We start from the raw sequence: 15,000 nt of genomic DNA, 5'->3' as shown, positions 1-15,000 counted from the left end.
AATTGAGTGGCCCAGCCAGATCCCGGACTTGAACCTGATCAAACATCTCTGGAGAGACCTGAAAATAGCTGTGTAGCAACGCTCCCCATCCAACCTGACAGAGCTTGAGAGGATCTGCAGAGAAGAATGGGAGAAACTCCCCAAATACAGGTGTGCCAAGCTTGAAGCATCATACCTAAGAAGACTCAAGGCTGTAATCGCTGTCAAAGGTGCTTCAACAAAGTACTGAGTAAAGGGTCTGAATACTTAAGTAAATGTGATATTTCAGGTTTTTATTTGTAATAAATTAGCAAACATTTCTAAAAAACTGTTCTTGCTTTGTCATTACGGGGTATTGTGTGTAGATTGATGAAGGCTGTAACGTAACAACGTGTAAAAATTCAAGGGGTCTGAGTATTTTCAGAATTCACTGCACTGCTTGCGTGGATGTCTCTGTGTGTGTTTGTGTGTGTGTGTGTGTTTGTGTGTGTGTCAGCTCTTGTCTTAATTTTCCTATTCAAATGATTTAGTGATTTACTCCTCCCCATCCTCTCCTCTCTCCTCCCCATCCTCTCCTCTCTCCTCCCCATCCTCTCCTCTCTCCTCCCCCATCCTCTCCTCTCTCCTCCCCCATCCTCTCCTCTCTCCTCCCCCATCCTCTCCTCTCTCCTTCCCCATCCTCTCCTCTCTCCTCCCCATCCTCTCCTCTCTCCTCCCCCATCCTCTCCTCTCTCGTCCCCCATCCTCTCCTCTCTCCTTCCCCATCCTCTCCTCTCTCCTCCCCATCCTCTCCTCTCTCCTCCCCCATCCTCTCCTCTCTCCTCCCCCATCCTCTCCTCTCTCCTTCCCCATCCTCTCCTCTCTCCTCCCCATCCTCTCCTCTCTCCTCCCCCATCCTCTCCTCTCTCGTCCCCATCCTCTCCTCTCTCCTCCCCCCATCCTCTCCTCTCTCCTCCCCATCTACTCCTCTCTCCTCCCCATCCTCTCCTCTCTCCTCCCCCATCCTTTCCTCTCTCCTCCCCATCCTCTCCTCTCTCCTCCCCATCCTCTCCTCTCTCCTCCCCCATCCTCTCCTCTCTCGTCCCCCATCCTCTCCTCTCTCCTCCCCCATCCTCTCCTCTCTCCTCCCCCATCCTCTCCTCTCTCCTCCCCATCCTCTCCTCTCTCCTCCCCATCCTCTCCTCTCCTCTCTCCTCCCCCATCCTCTCCTCTCTCCTCCCCCATCCTCTCCTCTCCTCTCTCCTCCCCCATCCTCTCCTCTCTCCTCCCCCCATCATCTCCTCTCTCCTCCCCCCAGTGATCAGGACACAGCTATGGTGATGCAGTGAGACAACATGGACCCCCCCCCCCCCACCCCACACACACACATCTAACAGCTGGCCCAACACATCCTCTCCACCCCACATTATCCTCTTCCTCTGTCCCCAGGGGCCATGCTCATAGACGGATAATTGAGACTGTGTGTGTGGTATGTGTGTGTGTGTGTGTGTGTGTGTGTGTGTGTGTGTGTGTGTGTGTGTGTGTGTGTGTGTGTGTGTGTGTGTGTGTGTGTGTGTGTGTGTGTGTGAGATCTTGTGGCTAATACATTACTGTGTCACACCCAGTGCAGGATATGTGACCTCCAACTTTCTCCAGTGTGGAATGTTTTGAATGTGTGTCAGGAGAGTTGACCCAACAGTGTTCTCTCCCTCTCACTATATATATATATCTATTGATAAACTGGGTGGTACCAGCCCTGAATGCTGATTGGCTGACAGCCGTGATATATCATAGGTATGACAAAACATTTATTTTACATTGGTAACCAGTTTATAATAGCAAGAAGGCACCTCTGGGATTTGCGGTATATGGACAATATACCACGACTAAGGGCGGTATCCAGGCACTCCGCATTGTGTCGTGCGAAGGAACAGACCTTAGCCGTGGTATATTGGTCATATTGGCCTTATTGCTTAAATATATACTGTATATATATATATATATATATATATATATATATATATATGTCTCTCTCTGTCTCTCTCTGTTCTCTCTCTGTGCTCTCCCTCTCTCTCTGTCTGTCTTTTTCTCTGTCTGTCTGTCTTTCTCTCTTTGTCTCTCTCAATCTCTCTCTCTCTCTCTCTCTCTCTCTCGCTGTCTGTCTTTCTCTCTCTGTCACTCTCTCTGTCTCTCTCACTCTCTCTCTCATATATATATATATATATATATAAATATATATATATAAAAAAAATATATTTGAGATTCTTCAAAGTAGCCACCCTTTGCCTTGATGACAGCTTTGCACGCTCTTGGAATTCTCTCAACCAGCTTCACCTGGAATGCTTTACAGTCTTGAAGGAGTTCCCGCATATGCTGAGCACTTGTTGGCTGCTTTTTCTTCACTCTGTGGTTCAACTCTTCCCAAACCATCTCATTTGGGTTGAGGTCAGGTGATTGTGGAGGCCAGGTCATGTGATGCAGCACTCATCACTCTCCTTCTTGGTCAAACAGCCCTTACACAGCCTGGAAGTGTGTTGGGTCATTGTCCTGTTGAAAAACAAATGATAGTCCCACTAAACGCAAACCAGATGGGATGGCGTATCGCTGCAGAATGCTGTGGTAGCCAGGCTGGTTAACCTCTTATTAAGTGTGCCTTCAGTTCTAAATAAATCCCTGACAGTGTGTCCAGCAAAGCACCATCACACCTCCTTCTCCATGCTTCACGGTGGGAACCACACATACGGAGATCATTCGTTCACCTACTCTGCGTCTCACAAAGACACAGCGGTTGGAACCATAAAAAATCCCAAATTTGGACTCATCAGACCAAAGGACAGGTTTCCACCGGTCTAATGTCCATTGCTCGTGTTTCTTGTCCCAATAAAGTTTCTTATTATTATTGTTGTCCTTTAGTAGTGGTTTCTTTGCAGCAATTCGACCATGAAGGCCTGATTCACGTAGTCTCCTCTGAACAGTTGATGTTGAGATATGTCTGTTACTTGAACTCTGAAGCATTTATTTGGGCTGCAATTTCTGAGGCTGGTAACTCTTGGTCTTCCTTTCCTGTGGCGGTCCTCATGAGAGCCAGTTTCATCATAGTGCTTGATAGTTTTTGCGACTGCACTTGAAGAAACTTGAAAAGTTATTGAAATGTTACAGTCTCATCAACACTGACACTAGTAAACAGTGCCACCTAGTGGCTAAACATGGTAAGGTGGTCCAGTCTCATCAACGCTGACACTAGTAAACAGTGCCACCTAGTGGCTAAACGTGATAAGGTGTTACAGTCTCAACACTGACACTTTAGTAAACAGTGCCACCTAGTGGCTAAACGTGATAAGGTGGTCCAGTCTCATCAACACTGACACTTTAGTAAACAGTGCCACCTAGTGGCTAAACGTGATAAGGTGGTCCAGTCTCATCAACACTGACACTTTAGTAAACAGTACCACCTAGTGGCTAAACGTGATAAGGTGGTCCAGTCTCATCAACGCTGACACTAGTAAACAGTACCACCTAGTGGCTAAACGTGATAAGGTGGTCCAGTCTCATCAACGCTGACACTAGTAAACAGTGCCACCTAGTGGCTAAACGTGATAAGGTGGTCCAGTCTCATCAACGCTGACACTAGTAAACAGTACCACCTAGTGGCTAAACGTGATAAGGTGGTCCAGTCTCATCAACGCTGACACTAGTAAACAGTGCCACCTAGTGGCTAAACGTGATAAGGTGGTCCAGTCTCATCAACGCTGACACTAGTAAACAGTGCCACCTAGTGGCTAAACGTGATAAGGTGGTCCAGTCTCATCAACGCTGACACTAGTAAACAGTACCACCTAGTGGCTAAACGTGATAAGGTGGTCCAGTCTCAACACTGACACTAGTAAACAGTGCCACCTAGTGGCTAAACGTGATAAGGTGGTCCAGTCTCATCAACGCTGACACTAGTAAACAGTACCACCTAGTGGCTAAACGTGATAAGGTGTTACAGTCTCAACACTGACACTTTAGTAAACAGTGCCACCTAGTGGCTAAACGTGATAAGGTGTTACAGTCTCAACACTGACACTTTAGTAAACAGTGCCACCTAGTGGCTAAACGTGATAAGGTGGTCCAGTCTCATCAACGCTGACACTAGTAAACAGTGCCACCTAGTGGCTAAACGTGATAAGGTGGTCCAGTCTCATCAACGCTGACACTAGTAAACAGTGCCACCTAGTGGCTAAACGTGATAAGGTGGTCCAGTCTCATCAACGCTGACACTAGTAAACAGTACCACCTAGTGGCTAAACGTGATAAGGTGGTCCAGTCTCATCAACGCTGACACTAGTAAACAGTGCCACCTAGTGGCTAAACGTGATAAGGTGGTCCAGTCTCATCAACGCTGACACTAGTAAACAGTACCACCTAGTGGCTAAACGTGATAAGGTATTCTCAAGTATTACCAGTGAATACGTTTATTGTTTTGTGTAAAAAGATGGCAGTCACTTTATTGATTTCCCCCCCCCCCCACTCTCCAAAAAGTGTACACAAAATACATTCAGTAAAAAACAAACAAATGTACCACTAATATGTTGTTATAAACTATATCACAAATATGTTATCCTGTGATTCATTTTTTACATTATATATATCTCTGGAAAGGTTCTTGAAAAACATTTGATAGTGTAGATATAAAACAAAAAGGCAGGGCTCTAAAACAGTTAAACAATGCTTAACCAAATATTCAACAATGGTTCATAAACGGTTTATTAACGAACTTTTAAAATACATTTTAACCAAAAATATCACACACACAAAAGCATCACAATTTCACACAGCTTGTCTAATGTAAGAACGATCATATCATTTTCATGTAACCTGATTCCGTGTTGGACGGATGTAAGAGGACGTTGCCATTTAACACTGATCTAAGGTCAGTTTCCTACGTTCTACACCGGTTCAATATGGGGAACATAAACTGATCCTAGAACTGTGCAACTAGGAGCAACTTTTACCCAAGAACAGAAATAGGACTAAGTAAGGCCTCAAGTTTGACCTGACCACGCTCTGTGCCGTAAGTATAGGGGATTAGGTCAGAGGTTAAAGTTCATCGTGTTTATAGGTGAACTCTCTGGACGAGATGAAGCCATCCTCGTTCTCATCCTCCTTCTTAAAGATGTCCTCCACCATCTGCTCATGATGGGTGTCGTTGGGAGGGTAACCATGACGCTGAAACTCCTTCCTCAGGTACTCCTTCACCTGGGAGGAAAAGGGAGCATGCAGTCAGGACATAAAATAAGGTGTGTGTGTGTGTGTGTGTGTCTGTCTGTGTGACAGAAAGAGAACGAAAGAGAGAGAGAGAGAATCCCTTCACATGGTATAACTGTGGACAAATAGTCCGTGTCCGTGTTTGTGACAGAGAGAAGATCCATTTACCTGTTTTTAAGTATGACAGACAGCATTATGTTACTATGTGTGTGTGTGTGTGTGTGTGTGTGTTCTCGCCTCGTCCTTGGAGAGTTTCCAGTCATCGTTGAGGTCCATTTCCTGGAAGGATTCATGCGACCTGGGTCCATTCCTGATCTCCATCACCTCGATGTTAAAAGTCAGGGTGCTCTCTGGTGGGATCTTACCTGAGGTCAAGAGTTCAGGGGGCAACAACATAAGGATCAGAGGTCACTGGAATGCTAGACCGGGACTCAGTTCTAATACATACAACATTTGTATTTGTTCTAAAAAGGAGGGATAGCTGAAGAAAATATGTCTAATCCCTACTAGGACTTTGTTTTCACCTAGCCAGTAAGAGTGGACCAAGGAAAGGAGACAAGGAGAGGAAGCCATGTAAGGGTGTTTTCACACTTTGTCCTTTTCAGATTTTGTTAGTGAAAAAGAGCCCCAGAGGTGAACCGAACTGAGACCATCTCAAATGGTGGTCAGAGTTCGGTTCTCCTGAATTATCCGGTCCGGTTCCGTAGGAGAATGTGAACACAGAGGCTCACCAGGTTGGGTTGTCATTATTCCAGCACCACACACTAGACTGCTGTTATAACCCCTCACACTAGACTGCTGTTATAACCCTTCACACTAGACTACTGTTATAACCCTTCACGCTAGACTGCTGTTATAACCCCTCACGCTAGACTACTGTTATAACCCTTCACGCTAGACTGCTGTTATAACCCCTCACGCTAGACTACTGTTATAACCCCTCACACTAGACTACTGACATAACTACTGACATAACCCCTCACACTAGACTACTGTTATAACCCCTCACACTAGACTACTGTTATAACCCCTCACACTAGACTACTGTTATAACCCCTCACACTAGACTACTGATATAACCCCTCACACTAGACTACTGATATAACCCCTCACACTAGACTACTGTTATAACCCCTCACACTAGACTACTGTTATAACCCTTCACGCTAGACTACTGTTATAACCCCTCAGGCTAGACTACTGACATAACTACTGACATAACCCCTCACACTAGACTACTGTTATAACTCTTCACGCTAGACTACTGTTATAACCCCTCACGCTAGACTACTGTTATAACCCCTCACGCTAGACTACTGTTATAACCCCTCACGCTAGACTGCTGTTATAACCCCTCAACACTAGACTGCTGTTATAACCCCTCAACACTAGACTACTGTTATAACCCCTCAACACTAGACTACTGTTATAACCCCTCAACACTAGACTACTGTTATAACCCCTCACACTAGACTACTGTTATAACCCCTCACACTAGACTACTGTTATAACCCCTCACACTAGACTACTGTTATAACCCCTCACACTAGACTACTGTTATAACCCCTCACACTAGACTACTGTTATAACCCCTCACACTAGACTACTGTTATAACCCTTCACGCTAGACTGCTGTTATAACCCCTCACGCTAGACTACTGTTATAACCCCTCACACTAGACTACTGTTATAACCCCTCACACTAGACTACTGTTATAACCCCTCACACTAGACTACTGTTATAACCCCTCACACTAGACTACTGTTATAACCCTTCACGCTAGACTACTGTTATAACCCCTCACACTAGACTACTGACATAACTACTGACATAACCCCTCACACTAGACTACTGTTATAACTCTTCACGCTAGACTACTGTTATAACCCCTCACGCTAGACTACTGTTATAACCCCTCACGCTAGACTGCTGTTATAACCCTTCACGCTAGACTGCTGTTATAACCCTTCACGCTAGACTGCTGTTATAACCCTTCACGCTAGACTGCTGTTATAACCCCTCAACACTAGACTACTGTTATAACCCCTCAACACTAGACTACTGTTATAACCCCTCACACTAGACTACTGTTATAACCCCTCACACTAGACTACTGTTATAACCCCTCACACTAGACTACTGTTATAACCCCTCACACTAGACTACTGTTATAACCCCTCACACTAGACTACTGTTATAACCCCTCACACTAGACTACTGTTATAACCCCTCACACTAGACTACTGTTATAACCCTTCACACTAGACTACTGTTATAACCCCTCACACTAGACTACTGTTATAACCCCTCAACACTAGACTACTGTTATAACCCCTCAACACTAGACTACTGTTATAACCCCTCACGCTAGACTACTGTTATAACCCTTCACGCTAGACTACTGTTATAACCCTTCACGCTAGACTACTGTTATAACCCTTCACGCTAGACTACTGTTATAACCTTTCACGCTAGACTACTGTTATGACCCTTCACGCTAGACTACTGTTATAACCCCTCTCGCTAGACTACTGTTATAACCCCTCACGCTAGACTACTGACATAACCCCTCACGCTAGACTCCTGAAATAACCCCTCACGCTAGACTCCTGAAATAACCCCTCACACTAGACTACTGTTATAACCCCATACACTAGACTACTGTTATAACCCCATACACTAGACTACTGTTATAACCCCTCACACTAGACTACTGTTATAACCCCTCACACTAGACTACTGTTATAACCCCTCACACTAGACTACTGACATAACCCCTCACACTAGACTACTGTTATAACCCCTCACACTAGACTACTGTTATAACCCCTCACACTAGACTACTGTTATAACCACTTACACTAGACTACTGTTATAACACCATACACTAGACTACTGTTATAACCCCTCACACTAGACTACTGTTATAACCCCTCACACTAGACTACTGTTATAACCCCTCACACTAGACTACTGTTATAACCCCATACACTAGACTACTGTTATAACCCCTCACACTAGACTACTGTTATAACCCCTCACACTAGACTACTGTTATAACCCCTCACACTAGACTACTGTTATAACCCCTCAACACTAGACTACTGTTATAACCCCTCAACACTAGACTACTGTTATAACCCCTCACACTAGACTACTGACATAACCCCTCACACTAGACTACTGTTATAACCCCTCACACTAGACTACTGTTATAACCCCTCACACTAGACTACTGTTATAACCCCTCACACTAGACTACTGTTATAACACCATACACTAGACTACTGTTATAACCCCTCACACTAGACTACTGTTATAACCCCTCACACTAGACTACTGTTATAACCCCTCACACTAGACTACTGTTATAACCCCATACACTAGACTACTGTTATAACCCCATACACTAGACTACTGTTATAACCCCTCACACTAGACTACTGTTATAACCCCTCACACTAGACTACTGTTATAACCCCTCACACTAGACTACTGTTATAACCCCTCACACTAGACTACTGACATAACCCCTCACACTAGACTACTGTTATAACCCCTCACACTAGACTACTGTTATAACCCCTCACACTAGACTACTGTTATAACCCCTCACACTAGACTACTGTTATAACCCCTCACACTAGACTACTGTTATAACCCCTCACACTAGACTACTGTTATAACACCATACACTAGACTACTGTTATAACCCCTCACACTAGACTGTTATAACCCCTCACACTAGACTACTGACATAACCCCTCACACTAGACTACTGACATAACACCTCACACTAGACTACTGTTATAACCCCTCACACTAGACTACTGTTATAACCCCTCACACTAGACTACTGTTATAACCCCTCACACTAGACTACTGTTATAACCCCTCACACTAGACTACTGTTATAACCCCTCACACTAGACTACTGTTATAACACCATACACTAGACTACTGTTATAACCCCTCACACTAGACTACTGACATAACCCCTCACACTAGACTACTGACATAACCCCTCACACTAGACTACTGACATAACCCCTCACACTAGACTACTGTTATAACACCATACACAAGACTACTGTTATAACACCATACACTAGACTACTGTTATAACCCCTCACACTACTACTGTTATAACCCCTCACACTACTACTGTTATAACCCCATACACTAGACTACTGTTATAACCCTTCACACTAGACTACTGTTATAACCCTTCACACTAGACTACTGTTATAACCCCTCACACTAGACTGCTGTTATAACCCCTCACACTCGACTACTGTTATAACCCCTCACACTCGACTACTGTTATAACCCCTCACACTCGACTACTGTTATAACCCCTCACACTCGACTACTGTTATAACCCCTCACACTAGACTACTGATATAACCCCTCACACTAGACTACTGATATAACCCCTCACACTAGACTACTGACATAACCCCTCACACTAGTCTACTGTTATAACCCTTCACATCGGTGTCACAAAAGAGCGAAGATGATAATGTCCAGGTTCGAGTGAAAAACGTGTGCCGTTTTTATTTCAGATTGTTTGTAATATGTAATCAAATGAAATTGATCACATGCACCGAATACAACAGGTACAGACCTTACAGTGAAACGCTATAGGCTAAGAGAGTTTCATAAGAATCACAACATAAAAGGAAGGCTACAACATAAATTCTAGCTCTTAAAGGGCCAGTAGCCTACATTGGGTGAACAATTTTCAATTACAGCATTATGTTCTGCAGTTATTCTTCTGCTATTTATTCTCTTACCGATACTATTTACATGTTAATAGTATCTTCTGATTACAAAGTATTATGCCTCATATTTTAACGAAATGCAATCTATTAGCTTATAGAATTTAAGTAGGAATATCTAGCTGTGTATTTATCTAGCTGTGTATTTATCTAGCTGAATATTTATCTAGCTGAATATTTATCTAGCTGAATATTTATCTAGCTATATATTTATCTAGCTATATATTTATCTAGCTGAATATTTATCTAGCTGAATATTTATGTAGCTGAATATTTATGTAGCTGAATATTTATGTAGCTGAATATTTATGTAGCTGAATATTTATGTAGCTGTATATTTATCTAGCTGTATATTTATCTAGCTGTATATTTATCTAGCTGTATATTTATCTAGCTGTATATTTATCTAGCTGTATATTTATCTAGCTGTATATTTATCTAGCTGTATATGTATCTAGCTGTATATTTATCTAGCTATATATTTATCTAGCTGTATATTTATCTAGCTATATATTTATCTAGCTGTATATTTATCTAGCTGTATATTTATCTAGCTGTATATTTATCTAGCTATATATTTATCTAGCTATATATTTATCTAGCTGTATATTTATCTAGCTATATATTTATCTAGCTATATATTTATCTAGCTGTATATTTATCTAGCTGTATATTTATCTAGCTGTCCGATAACATTCTGATGGAACAGCTTGTCCAGCACTTAGTAAAAACCCAGAGTGCATTGAGTGAATGTTTGAAAAATATCTTGGTTCCTTTCTAAAACATAGCAATGTGAATGCAAAGAGGACACGGACCACAACATAGGTGAAGTGAACTGGAAAAGAGAGTTGAGTTCTCATTCAAACAGAACTGAGTTATTTTGATCTTTTTTTTTTTACCCAGAGTTCACTTTATTTTAAAGCGGACTGAGATTGGTTATTATAAATAAAAAAAAGAGGACTATATGTGAAAACACACCCAAGATGTGCCAACACTGGAACATTCTTGAAATAACAAAGTGTTGTAAAGTGATTAAGGCTATGGTTATAACAGAAGCACAGAAGTAGGTGAGGGTTAGATAGTGGGTGTGCTTACCAGAGCAAAGAACAGCACAGTTCACACGCTCACAGCACAGTTCACACGCTCACAGCACAGTTCACACGCTCACAGCACAGTTCACACGCTCACAGCACAGTTCACACGCTCACAGCATAGTTCACATGCTCCACGTTGGGAAGACGTCACAGAGCAGTAGTTAGTAGTACAACCTTCATGCAACGTTTCTACCCTACAACGATGCCGTAGAGAAGAGAGAGAGAGAGAGAGAGAGAGAGAGAGAGAGAGAGAGAGAGAGAGGAAGTTCATTAGTGCCATTCAGGGTGGGTGTCATCTATGTACATTGCAGTGATGCTGGGTGTTGAGTGAAGTGACTTTAGTACAGTGGCACCGCCTGGTGTGTGTGGTATATATATATATATATGTGTGTATATATGTGTGTATATATATATATATATGTGTATATATATATATATGTGTATATATATATATGTGTATATATATATATATATGTGTATATATATATATGTGTGTGTGTGTAGCCTACCTTTCCCCTCCTTGCCGTAAGCGAGGGCGGGAGGTACGACGAGGCGCCTCTTCTCTCCAGCACACATCCCCTGCAGACCCTTGTCCCATCCCTTTATCACCTCTTTAATACCCAGAGTGAACCAGACAGGCTGCTTGTCTCCCTGGGAGTAGCTGGACGGACGGACAGACCACACAAACACACATACACGCACGCACGCACACCACACAAACACACAGACAGACACACACACACAAAACACACACACACACACACACACACACACACACTTTTTTTTAAAGACAGCAGCAAAAACATGTATCTGACCGTTTCTTTGTTCAGGAAACCCTTCCTTCAATTGTTGTTTTCATAAGAAACTAACCTGGAATGAAACTTAGTTCCATTTTGAAGATATCCTTCATGGTGTACCAGCAGAATGTCTCCGTACTTGGACTTGCGATGACAGAGGAAAGGTTTGTGCAGAACTGTGATTTTTACCTCGGCTTCTGGAAGTTTCCCTCCACTGACGAACACTAGCAGCGAGGTGCAAAACCAGCTCAAACAAGCCAGGAACATTTCAGAACTGATATCAGCAAAAAAAATGATAGGTTTTTCTTGGAGAAAAGATAGTTCTGAAAACCTTGTAGAACCCCTCACTCAGTGGAACAAGCGCGTCCGCGGTGTCAAGACGTGGCAAGTGACGTTTCATCGTGCAAGTTGTTCCAGGAAGTGTACGTTTGATTGGTTGTATATTTGCATATTCCTCGCCTTCATGGGCGTGGTCGTTCTGTTGTCTTTCAATGTCGAAACCTTCAAATTATTACAGACATGTCAACGATAAAACACACATCAACAACACGTGGATGCATTTTGAAACTTCGATTTACTTTTTATTTTTTTTAAATTTAACTCATATTTCTCAGGTAGACAAATCATAAACAGACCATCACCTATTCATTTTGGTTAAAGCTGGTTGAATTGAACTTTATATGGAGAGAGATGAAACAATGTGTGCTATTGAATTTATATCATGCTAGTGTAACATTCACATACTTCATCAATGGCTACAGTTCGACATCAGATTATTTTATAAAATAGCCCATAAACTCACTACAATTCACACAATGTATAAATAAATATTATGGCTAAAAGGCTAAAATGATTGCACATAGCCCTACTCTGCAGTAGACCAGAGCATCAAGAGTCATATTCTACAGTAGACCCTACAGTAGACCCTACAGTAGATCCTACAGTAGATCCTACAGTAGACCCTACAGTAGATCCTACAGTAGACCCTACAGTAGACCCTACAGTAGACCCTACAGTGGATCCTACAGTAGATCCTACAGTAGACCCTACACTAGATCCTACAGTAGACCCTACAGTAGATCCTACAGTAGATGTAGACCCTACAGTAGATCCTACAGTAGATCCTACAGTAGACCCTACAGTAGACCCTACAGTAAACCCTACAGTAGATCCTACAGTAGATCCTACAGTAGACCCTACAGTAGACCCTACAGTAGATCCTACAGTAGATCCTACAGTAGACCCTACAGTAGATCCTACAGTAGATCCTACAGTAGACCCTACAGTAAACCCTACAGTAGATCCTACAGTATACCCTACAGTAGATCCTACACAAAAGCATCAACATGTAGCTGCAGCACACCCATTATAGTCACTTCATACATATATAAATACAAATAGGTCCTTATCGTAAGATATCATTTGTTCTCAATTAATTAAATAAAGGTTAAATACGTCAAGCAGAGCTATTTACACACTCCTAATTTGCATAAATACATTATCAGACCCTTCTTTGTAAAGACAATCTTGGCTGAATAGTACTCTTTAATAATGCTGGGAAAAAAATTAAGGTTCTTAAAATGGTTCTTCCTCAGCTCTTAAGGTTCCTTAGAGAACTCTTGCCCGATAAAGAACCTTTGAGTGAAGCGTGGGGTTCTTGACCTGGCATCTACGGTTCTTCAAAATTCTAAAAGGTTCTTGAAAATGTATGGAAGCCTGCAGATGTGTCCCTTTCATAATACACAGCATACTGGCCTGACTTCACCAAGTGAGATTCAAAGTGAATATGTCGTTATTAAAAATTGAATACATATGAAATATGTATTGTCTTAAAATATTGGAATTTTTAATAAAGACATATTCACTTTGAATCTCGCTTACATGACTGAAAATGAAAGAATGCAAAAAACGATGTCTCTGTCACTAGAAAACAAAGTCCTGGGTGGTAATGATACCTAAAATTCACTGAAAAGCCACCCTGTGAAATATGCAAATAAGGCTTAAAACGCTACAGCAGGGCTATTCAATTCCGGGTCCTGAAGGAGACAAAACATTTCTGTTTTTTTGGGGGATTTTTGTATGATTCTTCAAAGAACCACACCATGTATTTCTTCTTCAGAGACCGTAAAACGGTTACCCTACGGCATCGCTCTCAATAACTTTATTTTGTTCCAACTTTTACACTTTCTTTTTTTTTTTTTTCAGAGCGTAGCGAGGAAGCTAAAGTTACAGAATGCAGCTTCACTCATTCTGCAGAGGACTGGTAAAGAGACCATCATTGAATTAACAGTCAACAGCTCCGTCACATTTAAATATCAGTCTAAATTCATACAAGTGGTCCGAGGTTGCTATAGCTACGTTTTTTTTTAAAACATTTTTTGTCATTTAGCAGATGCTCTTATCCAGAGCGACTTACATACATTTCATAGATTATTATTATTTTTTTCCCATACTGGTCCCCCGTGGGAATCGAACCCACAACCCTAGCATTGCAAACACCATGCTCTACCAACTGAGCCACACGGGACCACATGCTGGACATGGTAAAATACAAACATTTTTGTTGTTGTTGTTGAGATGCATGTCAAATGGATATTGAAACATCAAGCTTAATTTTACTGCGATATTTTAGCTTATACACATTACAATCATACTGTATAACTTACTGTATACCTTAACACAATTAGCACCCGTGCCTCTTAATATCCGCTTAACAGTGCTACAGCCAGAGGTACCAGCGTAGAGCCACTAGAACTGTCACACAGCCAGAGTCATGCGGCCAAACCCATCCAGACAGAATACAGGGGTCTCCTGTGGCCAAAGCTGTCCCCCCAATAGTAGCTTACAGGAATATACTGTCACACAGCCATAGTCATGCGGCCAAACCCATCCAGACAGAATACAGGGGTCTCCTGTGGCCAAAGCTGTCCCCCCAATAGTAGCTTAGAGGAAAAATGTTTTCGTTTTTCATAGGTACACACAGTCTGTCATATTGGAGCTACGGTTCCCCCCCCCCCCCCCCCCCCACCGCATCGCTTTGAAAAGTGCTGCAGACAATTCAATCCTTCTTTATGGAACACTCCAGAACAGAGCTGAATTATAGACCACAACGTGGAGAG

General features: G+C 42.4%; 3 protein-coding genes across 3 annotated transcripts in view; 1 reads left to right on the top strand and 2 right to left on the bottom strand.

Moving 5' to 3' along the window:
* The window catches only part of wipf3 (WAS/WASL interacting protein family member 3), a 30,728-nt gene extending 27,871 nt beyond the window's left edge, over nt 1-2,857 (top strand). Inside the window, exon 9 of the mRNA XM_082961362.1 lies at nt 1,277-2,857. Within this exon, the coding sequence (XP_082817488.1) occupies nt 1,277-1,299 (23 nt within the window). The 3' untranslated portion in view covers nt 1,300-2,857. The remainder of the gene's footprint in view (nt 1-1,276) is intronic.
* A 1,826-nt stretch (nt 2,858-4,683) lies between these two features.
* fkbp14 (FKBP prolyl isomerase 14) lies at nt 4,684-12,277 on the bottom strand. The gene is made up of 4 exons (XM_014143201.3): nt 11,955-12,277; nt 11,594-11,745; nt 5,446-5,573; nt 4,684-5,199 (listed from the first exon to the last, which is right to left on the bottom strand). Exons 1-4 carry the CDS (start codon nt 12,146-12,148, stop codon nt 5,041-5,043), a joined length of 633 nt encoding a protein of 210 aa, XP_013998676.1. The 5' UTR covers nt 12,149-12,277; the 3' UTR covers nt 4,684-5,040.
* Nucleotides 12,278-14,920: 2,643 nt separating this feature from the next.
* LOC106570723 (acetylcholinesterase collagenic tail peptide) overlaps nt 14,921-15,000 on the bottom strand; it is a 41,203-nt gene continuing 41,123 nt past the window's right edge. The window contains exon 6 of the mRNA XM_082961425.1: nt 14,921-15,000. This exon is cut by the window's right edge and continues 132 nt beyond it. The gene's annotated coding sequence lies outside the window, so the exon portion shown is untranslated.

Source organism: Salmo salar, chromosome 14 (assembly GCF_965601325.2).
Source record: "Salmo salar chromosome 14, fSalSal1, whole genome shotgun sequence".
In the NCBI taxonomy this organism is placed as follows: Eukaryota; Metazoa; Chordata; class Actinopteri; order Salmoniformes; family Salmonidae; genus Salmo; species Salmo salar.
Note: the sequence above shows the minus strand (reverse complement) of the source record. Positions and strands in the feature narration are given on the sequence as shown.